General features: G+C 41.7%; 1 protein-coding gene across 1 annotated transcript; it reads right to left on the bottom strand.

Moving 5' to 3' along the window:
- Window positions 1–2: 2 nt before the first annotated feature.
- Anp32d (acidic nuclear phosphoprotein 32 family member D) lies at window positions 3–505 on the bottom strand (the record flags this gene model as incomplete). The annotated part of the gene is made up of 1 exon (XM_004625464.1): window positions 3–505. A coding segment is annotated over exon 1 (384 nt), but the record flags the coding sequence as incomplete, so codon positions are not given.
- Between the last annotated feature and the right edge of the window lie 17,657 nt (window positions 506–18,162).

Genomic DNA, 18,162 nt, shown 5'->3' with positions numbered 1-18,162 from the left:
TTCAGGTTGGTCACCTCGCAGTTGAAAAGGTCTAAGCTCTTGAGGTTTTCTAACTTCTTCAGGGGCTCTATTGTGCTGAGGTCTTTAATTTTGTTGCCACTTAAATTTAGATGCGTAAGATTCGGACACTTTTCTGCCAATACTTCCAGGCCCCCTGAGATTCTGTTATCGCTTAGTTCAAGCTTCTTGAGTTTGTTTAACTTTGGTAAGTTCGCGACTGAGGTGAGGCCAGTGTTGATTGTACTTAAGAATTCCAGTTCTTCGAACTCATCTGTGAGGCCTTCGATTTTGCCATCGTTCGACCGACAGTTGTCCAGGACGAGTTCTTTCACATCAGAGGGCGTCCTGTTCCGCAGCTCTAAATGAATCCGTTTGTCCATTTCCATCTCTCGCACTCTCTCTCTGCAGAGGCTCCCGCGCCGGCGGAATTCAATCAATAAACCCCGAACCCACGGCCGCGCGTTTTAGGACTTTGAAGGCTCAACCAGCTCCGCTCGGTTCTCGAGCCCCCTCTTTCTGTGTTTCTAAGGGCAGCAAATATGACTCTTCAGAGGACCACACTTGCATGACTCCAGCCACTGCGCCACTTTGCCCTAACCGCAGAGTAAAGGACATGTCCAGGAACTTATATTCCTCTCTTTCATATTTTTTTTGAGAAATTTAAAAAACTTTCAAAAAGAATTATCAAGAAATAATTTACCTACTACACCCTTCATCCACTTAAATGCATCATTCAATGGTCCTTAGTATATTCATAAGGATATACAGGAGTCATTGCATTCAACTGTAGAACACTTTCACTGCCTCTAAAAGAAGCCTGGTGTGCTTTAACTATCACACTCCAAGCCTCCCTAACCTATATCCATTCCTAAATTATTACTAATCTACTTGCTGTCTCTGTGGATTCGCATATGCTGAGCATTTCATATAAATTGGATCAGACAGGGTATGGAATCTTGCAACTGTCTTCTTTCATATAGCATGGTATTTTTCGAGGTATGACTTTCTCCCCAGAGTTCCTCTGAAGAATCAGGTAAAAGCAAACACTGAGATTTTGCCTGGCAGTGTGTGGTAGCTTGTCTTAAAAAATAATTTCAGTGCCTTTTCTGCCAATGTGCACACAATTCTGTCACTTTCTCATGGGGGGAGGTCCCCAAACCTACATTTACTCAGCTCTGGCCTGGCTTATGAGTAGTCTGCCCAGCAGAAGAGTATAGAGATGGTGATGTCTACTTCTGGACCTAGATTTTAGGGCCTAAAACTTTCCACACTGGAGTCTTTAGTCTCTTGATTTCCAAAACCACTTAGACCAATTCAGTTTTAATGTAAATTGTAGTTTCTCATCACAAAAAATATAAAAAAGAAGAGAAGTATAAATAAGATAACCAAAACCACTGGTGATATATGTCTTAGTGATAAAACTGCTAAAATTTTGCTATATACCCTTGCAGTTTTGCTGGTGCAAATAAATCTGTATCTAGCCATCAGTTGTCTATCAATCAAGTTGCTTATATATTTTATAAAAACAAAATGCTTGGCTTGATTTATATGCACTTTTCTTAGAGCCTGTCACCTTTTTGACCAGGGTCATTATTCTCCCAGTCTTAGCAACCTGTGACACTCTGACAAAGTCTAAGGAGGTGTTTGAATTGAAAAGTTATAAAGTAATGCTGAAACCAGGGAAGAGAGAGCTGTGAAATGAGGGTGAAGATGAATCACAATATCTCTAGTGTCATCGCGATCTTTATTGCTTATTTTCAAAAGACCTAGTTTTGCTACGGGAATGGAAGCCTGCAGAAGAACTTCTCCACATGAAAGCACTTACTCAGCAGATGCCCCGCGGCCTAAAATACTTAGTTTAGGCAAACAAATGCACAGCCAACATATATCGGCAAGTTTTAGATGATAAACCTTAAGATAATGAGTTCTGCTTCAAGTAGCACAGGGTGAAACAAAAGCACAGAAGGCTATTCTCAGCCATCGGCTGCAAAAACCAGGAGTTAATTGCACAGATAGAAAGGGAGGTGCTGGGGTAGAACTGGTTGGAATGCATCAGCAGCCACAGATGGTAGATACGGTAGATACGCAGGGCAGAGGTTCCATGGAGGGAGTGGCTGGCACGGAGCAGCACATCTGAAGTGCAGCCTATGAAGCATCGGTAGCTCCAGTGCTACAGCCAATGAAATCACAGATAATGTATCTGTTCCATCAGGACCATGAGGGGGCCAGCCCAGGCTGGGGGATGGGCAACGGAGAAGCTCACACGATTGTAACTATGAACAATCAACAGATGTTTGACTCTAAAGATCATCTGTATGAATTTCAAGAAAGTATACTCTGTCCCCTTCTTTCAAGAGCACAGATACAGCATGAATTAAAGGTAAAGAATCATTTGGAAAATGTGGAGATTACTTCTTTATCCTCATGAACATTGCAAATGTCTTCTGTTACATCCATGCCTGGAAGAGAAGAGGGCGCTTTTCAGGGAGGTGGCTGCTTTCTTCCTTGCCCTTTGTCATGAGAAGGCCAGTGTCCTTTCCCTTGGAGGATGCTGGCCTGGAGAATTTGCAGTGCAATCCATATTTGCCTGATGGCAATGTCATATTTGATAGGCTCTCACAACTTAGCATGTTCAAGTTTCCTGTCACTAATCACCAAAGCCAGGCATTGTCACATTTCTGAAATAATCTGAAGAATTTATATCCACTAAAACAAACTCCTTGCTGTATCGCTGGAAAAGGAACAGATTTTTGGCAAATTGTCAGATCAAATGCAATTTCACCAAGAAAAATAGCTATCTGAATTCTAACATCACATCAGCTTTTTTTTTTTTCCTAGAGAGCATTTTTGCAATACTGTGATTGTTGCATTAATTAGAGAGAACTTTTGCCTTTATTAGATAGCAGTCAGTGACCTTGGTTGGTTTTCCAAGCTGAATGGAAGCTGAATGACTGGTTGTCAGGCTAAGCAATACATGTCTCCTGGTTTAATTCAAACATTTACCCAAAACAATGTCTAAATTCTGTTATATGAAAAGATAATACATATATGGTAGAAAATACTACAGTGAAATTTCATATTTAATTTAGAGTTCTTTCCAGAGAATGTACTTTAATACTCAATATTAGAGTCTAATCTGGAAATTCTAAATGTGGAAAACAAAAGACAAGGTGTATGGTTGTTCACCTCATTTTTTTATGGTTCTGGGTTTGAACCCAGATTCTTGCACATGCCAGGCCAATTCTCTCTGGCTGAATTATACCCCAGCCCTCTTATTGTTAAAAATGCCTTTAATTGCTCACCAAAGGTCTGCCACAGCGCATTAATTAAGGCAGTATTGGCAAAGATTAGTCAAGGCATGATAAAGTTTTGGTTCTGGGGGAAGAAGAAAGGAGAGGAGAGAGCTGGGAGGCATTGCTCATACAACCCCCAAGGAATCCATCCTCGGTAGGGGAGGAGGGAGGATTTGGACAACTGAGCCAGTCCTCTGGGGACACTGTTAACTGAGTACAGGGACAAGATTTAGTTTGAGGATCATTTGATTCAGGGGATCTCTGTGACATAAAAAAATAAGAAGCTAAATATTTAACACAGTAATCCTTAGCGAATCATGAGGTCTGTCTGAAGATGTCTTCTGCCCAGTTGGGAGGAGTACAAAGGGAGCTTGTGGCTGCAGCTGGGCGTGGGAGCAATGCCATGTGCCAGCAGTTGTGCCTCACGGATATTCAAGGGATAAGATTTTGGAGCAGAATATATTTTAAAAGCCAGGAAAATGGTTTAACCCAATGAATGCATATCATTTCAATGAACTCCACTCTAGTAGAAATAGCCCTTTAATCTCTGATGACCAGCTCGACATAGGACTCTGAGTACTGTCCCATTGTCCAAACTGTGGCGTATCTCATCTCTGTCCCTCAGTCACCTTCACCCTTCAGACTGCAGCAAAGCCTGGCTGTGGGAAGGGCATGTAATGTGTCTGTGAAAAAGAAAGGCTTCTGATTTTAAGTCTTCTGTGTTTGCTTCTGGGATCTTAATTATGTAAATCCATGGTGTCCCCTGATTCCATGTCATGGGGGACTTAGGTAAATTTGATGAAACCCATCCTGTGCAGTGAGGGTCCTGCCCCTTGGGCATCTACAGAGACATCTCTCCTTGGAGTCTTTGTTCCCTAAGGCACTGACACAGAACAGGACCAGGCAGTTTTCCTCTGCCCTGGGCACCCACAGCAACTCCTTTTTCTTGCTCAACCTAGGAGAGTCCCCTCGTGCACTATCTACTTCTCCAAGTTCCTCTGTTCTTTCACTCAGACTCCTCAGTGGGTTCAGTTAAGGAAACAAACCAGAAAATCAAGCAGGCTTCCTGTTTCATACTGGGCCATGGACCTGCCCTGGGGCAGTGAATCAAAGTGCAAGCTACCTGCTTTGATGAGGCCAGAAAAGGAAAGCGCCGGGAACAAAATTGCTTCAATTAATACCTCAAGGTGTTATGTAGCTGTGTTGCTCAGGACACTGAAAGGATTAGGAGGAGAGAAAATGCTAAGTTTTGAAGCCAATGCAATGGAAAATGCATGGATTTCAGGACTGGAGAAAGGAGAGGGGCACCCTGAAATGTCTCCTTCTGCTGGGAAGGAGGTATGTGGCTGCCTTGTCATTTCACAGTGTGTCGACAGTTCCATGGACCTAGGAGGAGAGAAAGACCTGTGGGTCCCAATTTTTTCCCTTTGCAAGACTTACTGTGGCAGTAAAGATTCACCCTAAAAAAGGAAGTTGTGATTACTGGCTTTCTGCAAATTGATCTATCTACTCTTGCATTTCTGCTTCGTACTACACCTTAAACCCAGAGAAAAGCTTGCTGGAGGAAACAGCAAGGGGTGAGGAGGAGTGGGAATATCTACTGCTGGGTTGGACCCAGTTATTGTTAATTTGTGGAGCAATGGAGACCAAACTGGTGATGCTCTTTTAAAATAAATCAACATTCTGGGCACCAGAACGGAAACCAGGTTGGAAGGAATGGCAAGGACAGGCTGAGAAATGCTGACCACAGAGTCAGGCACTACTGGTGTTTCCTGGCAGGAGGTAGCCTTACTATTGGTGAATGTGGGAAGCTGGGAAAGGTATCAGGCAAGATCATCTGTTCACAGTCCTCATGCCATCGTGGTCTGCATCTTGGAGTCCACCTAGAAAAGACTGAGATGAAGGAGACCAGAGGTTGGGGAGAGCCAGTGCACGCAGACACTGCGCAGAGCAGTGGCAAGGATTTCTGATGCGGAGCAGAACTGGGCCACCCCAGAATTTCCAGGTGGACGTCATTGGAGAGATGGGATGTGTCAGTGGCAAGTCACCAACAGGCTGCTCATCCTTTCCAGGCTAGCCGTGATAAGTGCTGAGTCCTGGGCTACACAGGTGTAGCTTCACTCACTATGTGGGCAAGGCTCAGGGCTCAGGAAAGGTTGGTGTGGAACCAAACACCAACCATAGTCGTGATTAATACCACAGGAGCAAACAAGCTAACGCTGGGCAAGTCACTTCCCTCCCCAGGTTGGCTCACCTAGGAAAGATGATGCACTTAAAGGATTGTGCGCACTAAATGAAACCACGCATAAATCCTCTATTCAATCATCAATGTTTTTCTCTTAGAAAGTCAGGATACAGCAGTGCCAAAAAGGAAAGCCTCTGCCTCCCGGAGGACATAGTCAAGAAACAACTGAACATACAGAAAGAATGTGGGCTGGTCCTCAGAAGTGAGAAGTGAAAGAAAGACAGTTGAGTGCTGCGGTGGGAAGCGTAGACCCAGGTGGAGCCTTGGGGAAGGAGCTTCCTGTGGGAGTGGTTAGAAGACACAAGTAAGGGGAGGAGCCAGCTGCTCTCTACAGGAACAGCCTTTTAGGGACAGCCTTCTAGGCAGCTGGAGCGAGGAAGAAAGCCCTGAGACTGAAACAGGCTTAGTGTGTTCTGAAAGTAGCTGGTATAGCTGTGGTAAAGAAAGAGTCCTAGCAAATAAGAGTAGAGAAGAGGTTAGATTCTCCAGGGTGGTGTAAGCCGTGAAAGGGACTTAGGATATTAAGTGTGATGGAAAACCATAATAGAGACAAAGAATTTAATTACAACATAGGTAGAGTGTTTTATATGTATCCAGCACTGTTCCAAGCCCTGTAATAACTCAGCCCTCCTCAGAGAGCCTCCTGCTTGCCCAGGGTCTTATGGGTAGCTACTGGCAGAGACAGGATTTGAACCTAGGCAGTCTGCCTCCAGCTTCAAGCTTTCCCTCCTTTTATAGAAAGTCTGGGACCTAGACAGTGCCTGATAGATAACTGTGCTCTTTCAACCCTTTCATGACTCCGCAGTAAAATCTGCCAGCTCTGTGGCCTGACTCTGCCCGCCTTTGTGAGTCCTGCCCAGGTCACTGTCCTCCAGGTACACCGATCCTGGTGTTCCCAGCATACTGAGTCTCTCCACGGGCTGCTCTGCTCCTCCTAAGCCAGTGGCTGGCATTGTTTATCATTGTTTTCCTGGAGGGACATTCCAACAACAGACCCTCCTGCCCTGTCTTGTTTCATCATGTACTTGCTACATTCCAATCCTTTCATTTGTTTATTGACTTGTTATCTTTCAGTTTGTGTCTCTAATTACTAGATTCTTTCAAAGTAGGGACGTTTCTCTCATTCTCCAGACATGCCTCGGACCAGAAATCAAAACACATTTTATTGAATAAATAAATGGATGAGCTAAACTATTGTTTTTAAGAGCTTTATGAGAAATTTCAAGTGTTTTTCCTCTTTAACGACACAACCTTTTGGAGATAATATGATTGAAGTGTCACAGTCAGTTATATCAGAGTATTCATGGTGTTTCGTTTCTGTAGATAAAAAGCTTTTGAGTTTTACACAGTAGCAGAACAAATGGTCCTTTGACATACCTTTCATAATTTATTTTACCAATATTATGTGTTATCAACAGTTCTTTTATAGTGTTACTATTTATAATAGGTTTATTCTCATGGAATATATTCCAGAAGTCAGGATGCATAAAAACAATTATTTTTCTATCCCAATTGTGTAATAGTTACATTAAACTATCTTTAAAAATTAAGTATTTGATTAATCTTTAATTAATTCATTCATCTAACCGTTAATTGAGTGCATCTATGAAACAAGGATTGTGCTGTACCTTGGAGCAAAAAGACAAATATGTCAAAATCCTCCTTCTCGGTAAGTGCGGAATTTAGTAGGAAAGACAATTAGAATTGGAAGCCAGTGCACCACACTCTGTGCTAGAAAGAGGGCCTGTTGTTGTGGGTATGCAAAGAGGGGAACTTGATCCTAGGCAGGGGATGTGGGTCAGGGAAGGATGCATGCTATGCTGTGTGAGGGGGACTCTGCAAGCTGAAGTTCAGGGGAGAGGTCAGGATTGCTTATCTTGCTTGAGTGTGGAATAGGATGTGTAGAGCTGCGAAGGTGGAGACAGCCTGGAGTACTCAAGGAATTGTATTCGGAGCAGCCAGAGCCAATCCTATATAGACTTTCCCCTATCCTTTGCAGTCCTGGAGTTCAAACTCATGGTCATGTACCTTCTAGGCAACAGATCTACCAGCAGGCCATAACCCTGGCAATACGTGTGGATATTTCTAAAGTACTCCCTGTTGGTAAGGATGCATGAACAAACTCTTTGTTGTGCAACCCCCAACTCCCTCCCTTGTGTGGACCACGCTTTCCTCCAATAGCTTTTCTGTCTCCCATCAGAGCAAGCCTGTGCAGTCCACCCAAGTTCCAGCCTGCAAGTCTTTCCTCAGGATGGTCCCAATTTGTAATGGCTTTCCTACTTGCTTGTGCTATTTAAACCTTGCTTGCTTTCTTAAACTTTTGCCCACCTCAGCTATTGCCACTGTGAGGAAGACCTCTGGTTGAACCTTTCTGTGGTGATTTTGAATTTGCTTTGTTTTCAAAGATAATTCCTTAAGAATATCCATGCCAAGGGCTGGTCAAGTAGCTCAGTGGATTAAAGCACCTGCAAGCAGGCACAGGGGCTGGGGGTTTGATCCCTGGGCCTGCTTTGCCAGCCCCATCCCCAGGGTGTTCTGAGATGGCAATTGAGACAGTGTGGTGACGTGCACCTGTAATCCAAGCTCTTGGGAGGCTGTAACCAGGCAGATCCCTACAAGTCCAATCTAGTAGTGAGACCCTGAACACCCTGTAGACCCTTCCCTAAAATTAAGAAAAAAAGAATATACACTCTATTGTCTTTTATTTTGGGTGTTAAGTGTTCTTTCATTTATATATTTAGTAGTTACAGGGTCTCACTACATAGCTTAGACTTATAGTGATGTTTCTGTTTTCAGCTGCCCCAGCGCTGGGATTACAGGTTTACACCACTTGCCCCAGATTCTGGCCAGCTCAACCTGCCCTAAGGGTGGGGCTGGCATGGCATGTGGTATCAGGGATCGAACCTCAGTCCTTGAGCTTGCCTACGCAGGTGCTTTAGTCCACTAAGCTATCTCACCAGCCTCTAAATGTTCATTCCTGATTTATTTGTGAATTTGATAATGGTAAGGACCACTTGTGGCTGTATTTATTTATCTATTTCAGTGTATGGCATGAATAGCCTCAGTATTTGAATTTGATAAATATTAAAAGACAGTTTTCTGTGGTACTGGAGATTGAACTCAGTGTTTTCAGACTAAGCTGTGTCTCTAGCTCCCGTTTAACTTTGAGGCATGGTATTACTAAGGTGCTAAGTAGCACAGGCTACACTGGAACTTGCAGTCCTCCTACCTCAGCCTCCCAGAATGCTGAGATTATAGACATGCACCATTATGCCTAACCACAAGACATTTTTTTTCCATGGGCATTGCTGTATGCTCATTGTGTTCTTGAGTCTTTAGTCTTTTGTACAGTTCAGTGAGAAAACAAGAAACTTTTACATTTGCATACACTAAAATGTTACTGTGGCTCTGGACAATTAAAAATGATTGGCTAGATCTGTGTATATCAATATGTATGCATTATGGAAATACAGTGTTAAGTGGAAATAGCAGCTTGCAAAATGATGCAGATCAATAACTTTCATGTAAACTTAAGAAATAATAAATACTGTTGTGTATATTAATGAACACAAACATATATGTAGAAGTATAAAAATGGACTAATGGGAGAGGGTAGTTGAAGAAGTTTATAGTGTGATCTCTTTTTACTCTGCAAAATAAAAAAAACTCAAAGAAAAAATAATATTTTCAAGGGTTAATACTCTTTCTAACAGTGAATATATATGTTGTGGGATTGTTTATTATAGGACTCCTGATATTTTTCTCTAGGTGAAAAATATCTCCAATGTCTAGTCATACATGTACACGGCATGAGTGTTCAAAAGCGGAAATGTTGAAGAGAAATGGAGAGAGACAGTGGAGATACAGCTTGGCCATCCCAATTACTGTAAGTAGAAATTTTTTCTTGTAAAACATTCGAGCTCCTGCTATGTCCCCATTATAGTTTTTTGTAGCTCAGGAGACAATTCTAGCAAAAAGGAATTCTGTGGCCTTTTCATGGTCTTTGGTTTTACTGTGGGCTTCCTGTGATGATGCGGGAGCTGCCCTGGAGGACTTCGGCCGACTCTGAACGAGCTGAAGCCTTTCCCTGCCTATTCTGAGCTGTACGTCTTCAGGTGAGGTAACGGGCATTAGTTACACCAGTAGGTGGGAGTTATGGGGCCTGAATCTCAATGCCTGAACCTTCACCATTCTAAGGTCAGTACTGACTCAGGAGAGTTACAAATAGGTGGATAGTGATGAAGGCTGGCTGGTCATTAACATTCCCATAAAAGCTAAGAGGATGGGCGGTTGCGGGGTCAACGGTGATCCAGGGCTCCGGGGACCTGAGGACATCACTGTATTATATGGTCCGAATTGCTCTCACTTAAACCTACATCAGTGGAAAGTAGGGAAAGACTTTAAATGAACAAACTGAGCTGATTTAACAAGATTATATGACCTTACAACCAAGTTCAGCCTGAGGAGATAATAAAGAGACAACTGAATCCGAAATGATAGGCCCAGTTGTATTAATACCAACTCACACAGAGAGAAGTTGCTTTGAAATCCAAGTTTGCCTGAAAAAAAAGTCTCAAAGTTGATGTTTAAAAGTCCTTTAAGTGATGCATATGTGTACATATGTGTATATGTCTCTATGTGCACACAAATATATATATATATATATATATATATAACACAAATGCAGAATATCATAATATATAAATATGCATTATACATATGTAATGCTAGATTATGTGCATACAGATCCAAAAAATGAGTGCCTGTGAACACTAAACTGTGGGGAATTAGTGAATGTCAGGAATACAGACAAGCTTCGTAGAATTTGTATTTTCCTCTGGCTTTTTTATTCTTGACAGAGCTTTGTTACCTCTCCTGAGTGGGCTAAAATTCCTAGGAAAATGGCAACAATCAGGACAGTGGGGAAATTGGGCTCCAGGGGTAGGATAAGAAATGATAAAAGCACTCCCATGGCCAGGAGGGCTCCCATGGTTACCAGCGTGTCCACTCTGCCATCCTCCAGGGTGGACATGAGGATCTAGTCTCTCTGGAAGAGCTGCTTGCCAGACTTTGCTCCAGGCATTCACCAGATGTTTTCATGCATCCTCACCACAAGGCCTTCCAGGGATGGTCATCATTGTTTTCAGCACTGGAAGCTTAGACTTAGTACCTTGGCTCAGGGACATGTAACCAACAGGGGGCAGGGGTGGGGTGTGATCCTGGGGATGGCAGATTCTAAGTGATCCCAGGCAAAGGGGCTGCTGGTCTCACACAGTAGCAGGTGGAAGGAGCTTTCTGTTTTGTGCATGGGAGAAATACCACTAATGCAGAACACAGTTTGGATTGCAAGTAAAGATCTCTACCCTACCAGTTGTAACTACCATAGCATGCTAATTTGCCATAGAAAGATGCCTCCAGAGCACATGTCTGAGGTCTGTGCTGGGAACCTTTTGGCCACCAGCTTTGCACTGAGTGGAAGGTATAATTTGATGAGAGAGTAGAAGTCTTAGAGTTCAAAGTGTGATCAAATCACAGAACCTTGAAAAATTGCTGAACCATACTGAGCCCTAGGTTTGGAGGCTCTAGAATGGTGAATAGTGTTGGCAATCCTTCTGGGTTAGCCTGAATCCTGTGGAAGAGCCACAAGCAACAGAGCAGAATTGCTATGTTGCAAGTAGCTGTTAGTAACAACATTAACCACATTTATTGGCCACTGAACCAGAACAGAGAAAAAGGGTCCATCAGTCTGTACAGAGGAACAACACACTCAGACCAAGTGAGACTATACAGTCCACAGGTAGGCAGCACAGAGGTTTCTGTGAAAATAAGCCCACCTTCTTTGAGCTGAGACCCCAGGGACAGTACACGGCAAGTCTCACCCATACTTTGTAAGCTACTGGTCCATGAGAATCTGCGTAGTGTTCCAGCAGATTTTTGTCACTTGTCTTCTGGGATCCTGTTCTGGCTCTAGCCAGTAGCCATTCTGCAGACATTTCTCCATTTCAGTCCAACCTTAGTGTATGTGGAAGGTCCCATTCCTCAGGGACTATCTGTCTATCTATCTATCTATCTATCTATCTATCTATCTATCTATCTATCGATCTATCTCTGTATTTTAGGGAAGGGTCTACAGGGTGTTCAGGGTCTCATAACTAGATCAGACTCATAGTGGTCCACCTGTTTACAGCCTCCCAAGTGCTGGGATTACAGGTGTGCACCACCATGACCAGTCTCAATCACCATCTCAGTGTGCACCAGGGGTGGGGCTGGCACAGCAAGCCCTGGAATCAAACCCCCAGCCCCTGCCCCTGCTTGCAGGTGCTTTAATCTTCTAAGCTATTTGGCCAGCCCCATTTATTTATTTTTTGAGAGGGAGGGAAGGAAGGAAGGAGAGAATCCTCTCTTCCAGTGAGGCTTTACATTTTTTATTTTTGTGAATGAGACTGCATTCCTCAGAGGAGCTCATTTACTTCCATGGGTAGACTTACAGAAGGAAACACAAATGATAAACTGTAGCAGTGACATTTATTTAGTATTTATTTTGTGCCAGGCACTATTTTCAGTGTTCTGAGTGTTTGGGTCTTCTTTTCATTTAATCTTCCAGTGAGACTATGAGGAAGATAACCATGTTTGGCTCATTTTACAGTAGAAGACACAGGTACAAAGAATTGGAGAATCTCATCCATAGTCACTGTCCTCAAGGGGCAGAGCTGGGATTTAATCCCTGGCAATCAACTTTAACAACGCTGCACAGCTAGAGGTAATAATTGGTAGTTACAGCCTCACGGGCTTCATTATCAAGGTGATGAGCTGTGTACGAAGCAAAATGGTAGGTGGGAAAAGAATTCCTCCAGCTCAGCAGCTCAAAGGCTTTGCTGCCCTGAGATAAAGGCATGCTTCTCAGGACTGTGTCACCAGCATCTAATTTCAGCACAGTTAGGAAGCAGCAGAGACTCTAAACTCTATTTACTGAGATCAAATTAAGTGTCTTCTGATTTTGCTACATTGGAAATACACCTTGTTTTTTTTTTTTTTTTTTTTTTTTTAATGTATTTAGTACAGGGTCTTCATAGTCTCACTACACAGCTCAGACTTGTAATGATTCTTTGTTTTCAGCCTCTCAAGGGCTGGGATTACAGGCATGAGCCACTACGGCTGTTCTCTTCACCTTCTCAGTGTGCCCTGGGGGTGGGGCCAACACAACAAGCCAGGGATTGAACCCAGTCCCTGAGTCTGCCTAAGTAATCTCTTTAATCCACTGGGCTATCTGGCTGGCTCCACCTTGGTTTGATAATTTACTAAGTGGACATGAGTCAAATCAACATTCCCTTGTTGTCATCTTAACACAGATGAACTAGTAATATTATTCTTATTGGAATACTGGGTTATCTGATTTATATATTCTCTAAATTCTTTTATTTTTTATATTTTCCTCTTAATAAATTGCCTTGCTTGTGAGTACCATAGCTATTTTGGTGTACCCATACCCCCGCCAAAAATATATTTATGTTGAAATCTGGTCACTAGTGTGACAGTACTGGGGGATAGTGTTTTTGGGGAGACAATTAGGTCATGACAGTAGTGCCCTCATGAAAAGGATTGATGTCTTCATAAAAGAGGCCTAAAACTGGCATGATGGCACACACATGTAATCCCAGCACTCTAAGGAGGCCGAGGCAAGGGGATTGCAAATTTAAGCCTAACCTCCATAATTCAGCAATTTAGTAAGATCTTGGCTCAAGATAAAAAATATTTGAAAGGAGCTGGAGATACAGATCAACATGCAGGCCCTGGCTTACTTCCCCAGTAATGGAAGAAGACTGTGGTGGATTGCCTTCTGGGTCAACTTGTTAAACCCAGATAAACTGGATAGTGTGGTGCTGGGTATGGGAGGCTGTTAGGAAGCTCTTAGGGAGCTGCTGGCTCCCTTGTGCTATTCTGCTGGAGGACCTTGTCATGCTGGCTTTTTCTGATAGACTGGGCTATTCTTGTCAGAGGAGGAGCAAAGGACCTCACTGTTGCTGAGGGTGGCTGTGGTACTTTGGGCAAAGCTCTGGCGCTTGCGCATTGCTTCCTAGCTCCAGTGCAGCTCCCTCAGTCTGCTAGCACAGATCCTTCATCTCACTGGCACAGACATTCTAGTTTCCACCACTGACCTTTGGATCTTTCCAGCGCAGATCTGTGAGGTGGGCCTGTATGACACATTGTTGTGGGCTCCAGGCCTCCAGCTGGATTTGTGGGAGGCATTGTTACCAGGTCTAGGTTTTCAGCTTGACTTCTATAGGATATTAGGGTCCAGGACCTCAGCTGAACTCTTTGAATATGATTCTTTGGGTGATTCATTATAAAATAATATTATAGAATGTGTACTGTATTGTATGGGTCCCCTTGCAAAACCCTAAAGACAGAATAAAGGAGGTTCAAGGAGAACTCTCATTCTCTCCACCACTGAGAACACAGCAAGAAAGCTTGGCCTGTGGACTGGGAGGTCAGTCTTCACCAGGCACTGAATTCACCAGAGTCGTGACCTCATATTTCTCAGCCTTCAGATCTGTGAGTAATGAATTTATGTTGTTTATAAACTACTCAGTTTGAGGCATTTTGTTGTAGCACCCAGTCTTAAGACACTAAGACAAGTGTATTCTGGATTCAAATGGATGTAGTATTGGGCCTGAGGAGTTCTGAGCTATTCGAATGTTTTTCCAGTCAAACAGAAAGAAATAAGTAGCAAAGCAATAAGAAACACTTGGGAGAACATACAGCTACTCGATTTCATTCTGTTTGCACTCATTTACAGCACTGGCCTAGAAAACTGTAGTGTTTCCTTGCCACGGAGAGTGGCTGCAGCCTGGATTTCTATTTTTGATTGTAGAGAGCACTGGCATCGCCTTTTCTACCAAATGGGAAGGTGATTGTATGACACAGTATCCGCCTTCTGTTAAGTAGTTGTCATCTGTGACACATCCCGGAACTGCAGGCTATCAAGAATACTATCTCTTATTAGGAAAATCTGAACCCACAGAGTTTTGTTCATTTGGATTTCATAGCCTAAAACTTAATTTTCAGTGGATCTGGCTTTGCCTGTCAGGAGGAGTCAAGGCTGGGATAAGATAGTGCCGTCAGGGCACTACCTGTTTGGAGCCTCCTCAGGAGAAGGCATCCGCTTCTGCTGTGGGAAGCCTGCCTCCCTCCCCGGTGAAGCCTGCCTGTGCCTCCAGGTGCTTACTGCTCCTATCACATCTGAGACTTGAGAAATGATTTGATAAGATCACTGGCAGTAATAGGTAATTGACTGATAAGGTTTAAAAAATTTTACTACATTCTGAGATATTTGCATTTTAATAGAACTTCAGTTTTTCTCCAAAGAAATAAATGCATTCTAGAAGTAAAGAACTGGCCAAGCCAGTATATATTTTAGTTGAACATTTCTTTCCAAAGCCCATGAACCCATAAATGGGCATTTTATTGCATACTTAAAGTTTGACCTTGAATATTAAATACATAGTTTTTCTAAAAGCCATATTCACTTAGAAAAAGACTGAATCCCAAGGCTCTTTGCTAACTCTTAAAGGTAAGTAATGGGAATGATAAGTGATGTATTATATACGAAACATTAATAAAGTCTGTTAATACATATTCCAATAAAAATTGGCAGGTTATTTTACAGATATAATTAATATTAAAATAAGTATTCTTATAATTTAAATTTTGCCAGTTGCAGTTTTACAGTATAAGAATATAGCTGAAAGAGATGTAATAGATCAGTATTTTTCCAGTGTGGCTTCTGTATCTACAGGCAGCTTCAGTTTGTTGGAAACGCATGGTCCTGGGCTCTACCTGAGGCCCACCAGGCCAGAAACACTGGAGGCTGGCTCACCAATCTGTGTTTTAACAATCTCTCTGGGTAATTTCAATGCACACTAACATTTAACAATCAGGGTTGTAGCTGATTATGTCTGAATTCATCCTCATTAACAGACAAGTAAATGGAGGCTCAGAGAGATTAAGAGACTAGGCAGAGCTGCTGATTGTTAGTAGTGTTCTATTTACTGTCCTCAGGTAAGTCCCTTTGGCTAATCAACCTGCACGAGTAAGGTTTGTAGCAGTACCTTTGATTGACAGGACAGTCAAATCTCTTCCTGATTGTGTGGCTTTCCCCTTGTAAGAGCCTGGGGATGAGACTTGAACAACTTCAATCTCTTGGAGCCTCTCAGGGATCAGGCTGCTCCATATTCACTCTTTTTAAAAAGATCAGCACTCATTTTCCTTTAAAGTTGGGGTTAGTCTGCCTGAGTTGCATACAAATAAGATGAATGAATTCATTACCAAAAGCTAGATTAAGTTTTGCAGCTGTTCTGCCTGGGGATCTAGTAGAGAGGGGCTGGCACAACTGAAAATCCTTTGCTGATCAAGGCAGTCTGAAAATGCAATCTTACGTGGTAAGTAGCATTCAGAAATACTGAAATGAAGTGAGAAATTAAAATGACTTTTGCCTAAACATGCGGGGAAAGGGGAAATCCTGGGGTGCTACCAAACATGTATCAGATCTGTGGAATGTAGAGACTGTCATTTCAGCTGGTTTACTCAAGGGGAGTGCAACCCGTGAGTGTATGAATGAAAATTCACATTCCGAATTTCAAAGAGGCTGTGTAAATACCAGGACAAATACTCATGTTTGGCACTTTACAACTCACTTAGCCCATTATCTGTAAATTATAGCTTCTAACCTGGGCAGTGTCTACAATCTGCTTTCTTCTGGTCCGGAGCCCTCACCTAGGGATGCTGACAAGTGTGTTTGTTGACTCTTTCCTTCACAAATTCAGCTATTTGTCGAATCAATATTTCAAAAGTATTTCTAGGTGCCAGGACTGTTCTGGACTTCTTTTTCTTACCTTTTTTTTTTTTTTTTTTTACTAAATGCATAATTTTTTCTTAGGTTTTTTCTTTTCCTACTTGGACGTTACACTTGCTGTTTCTTTGAGTGTTTATATTGGAAATTTTATCAATTGTTCCTTAATTACAGAAATCTAAAATTAAAATGTCAATGTTTCTCCTAGTAAGACAAGTCATCTACAAATTTAATTCCCTTTATCCTCCTTTTGACAACAGGTTATCCTATTGTATTCAATTCTATTAAAAAACTGACACTATTACAATCCTTTTATGTGATCAATATTCATTTCTCTAAGCTCATTTTATTCTTTCCTATGTCAGAGACTCGGTATCTGGGATCTTGTTCCCTCTGGCTGAGGTACCACCTCTAGATTAGTGCTGGTGATAAACTCTCCTCAGTCTGTAATGTTTTTACTCCATTCCTGAATAAAATTGTACTGAATGTTGAATTTTTAATTATAATTATTGACACAAATTTGTTGTTCGAGTTAATTGGACTCACTGATATTTCCATATACGCATGCGTCATGCATGAATCATGTTGCTCCAAACAACTTCTGCGCTGGCATCCTTTGCCCTTTTTATCTTCTTGGTTGCTTTCTTTGATGATTTCATAATTTTTACTCTACTATTATGAGGATTCTGTTAGTGTGTCGAGAAGTCTGTGGTCTAATTTATTCCTTTGTGTGTAATATGGTTTTTTTCCTCCGGCTTTTAAGACTCTTCCCTTGTTGATTTGCAGCAATTTTGTTATAATATGTTTGGTTTCAGAATATCTTTTTTGTATGTTCTAGAACTCTTGAAAGTCTGGTTTACTGTCTTTGATCAATTCTTGAAAATTTTGATTTCATTTTTCCAAATATTGCCTCTGAATCATTGTCCTCTTTAATATCCTAATTTTATATCTCACCATTATCATTTCCACATTTCTTATAGTCTCTCTATTTCATGCATTTTCCTTCCTTTTTTGTTCTACATTCAAAATCATTTAGTACGATTTATCCTCTTAGTACATAATAGGCATTTGGTAAATCTTTGCTAAATGAAATAAAATGAATATTTTAAAATACCATTGTACTAACTAGTCTAAAAAAGACTGATCTGATGCAGTTTATTTTTTGTTGCAAAAACTGAGATCTACAGGTAAAATGACTTGACCAAGGACACAGAAATGAGTACTATCAGATTTACCTCTAAATCCATCTTTCTTTCCTATCATGTTACATTCTAGTCTCAAATGTTACAATATAGGAATAATGCTGACAATATGGAAGAGAGCGCTCTACTGTTATCACTCATATTATCACTCATGAGTTGCTATATTATTGGAGAAGCAATCAATATCTTCTACTGATGGCAGTGACCAGAAATTTGGTAGTGAGGTAGAGAAGGACAGTGTGGAATTTAAGAACTAACAAGTCAGGCTTTGGTAGCTTTTGATAAGAAAATAACATAGTACTTGGAGAATCCTTTATAGCTTCTTACTTTTGATTTCATAAAAGCTGCCCATAGATGTAACAGGTAAAACATTTGCAATAAAATGACTGAAAATTTAGAGAAAGGTAAGATGTTTGTAAATGCCAGAATACTTAACCTTTAGATATGAGCTCAATAGTCTGCTAAAATAGACTCTTCTACATGAATAAGAGGAAAACTCAAACTAATTTAAAAAAATATAAATGCAACTTGTGGGGGGATGTGAGTGAAGAAGGGTAAACATGGAGAACAGAT

The sequence above is a fragment of the Octodon degus genome, unplaced genomic scaffold (assembly GCF_000260255.1).
Source record: "Octodon degus isolate 3935 unplaced genomic scaffold, OctDeg1.0 scaffold00009, whole genome shotgun sequence".
NCBI lineage: Eukaryota > Metazoa > Chordata > Mammalia > Rodentia > Octodontidae > Octodon > Octodon degus.
Note: the sequence above shows the minus strand (reverse complement) of the source record. Positions and strands in the feature narration are given on the sequence as shown.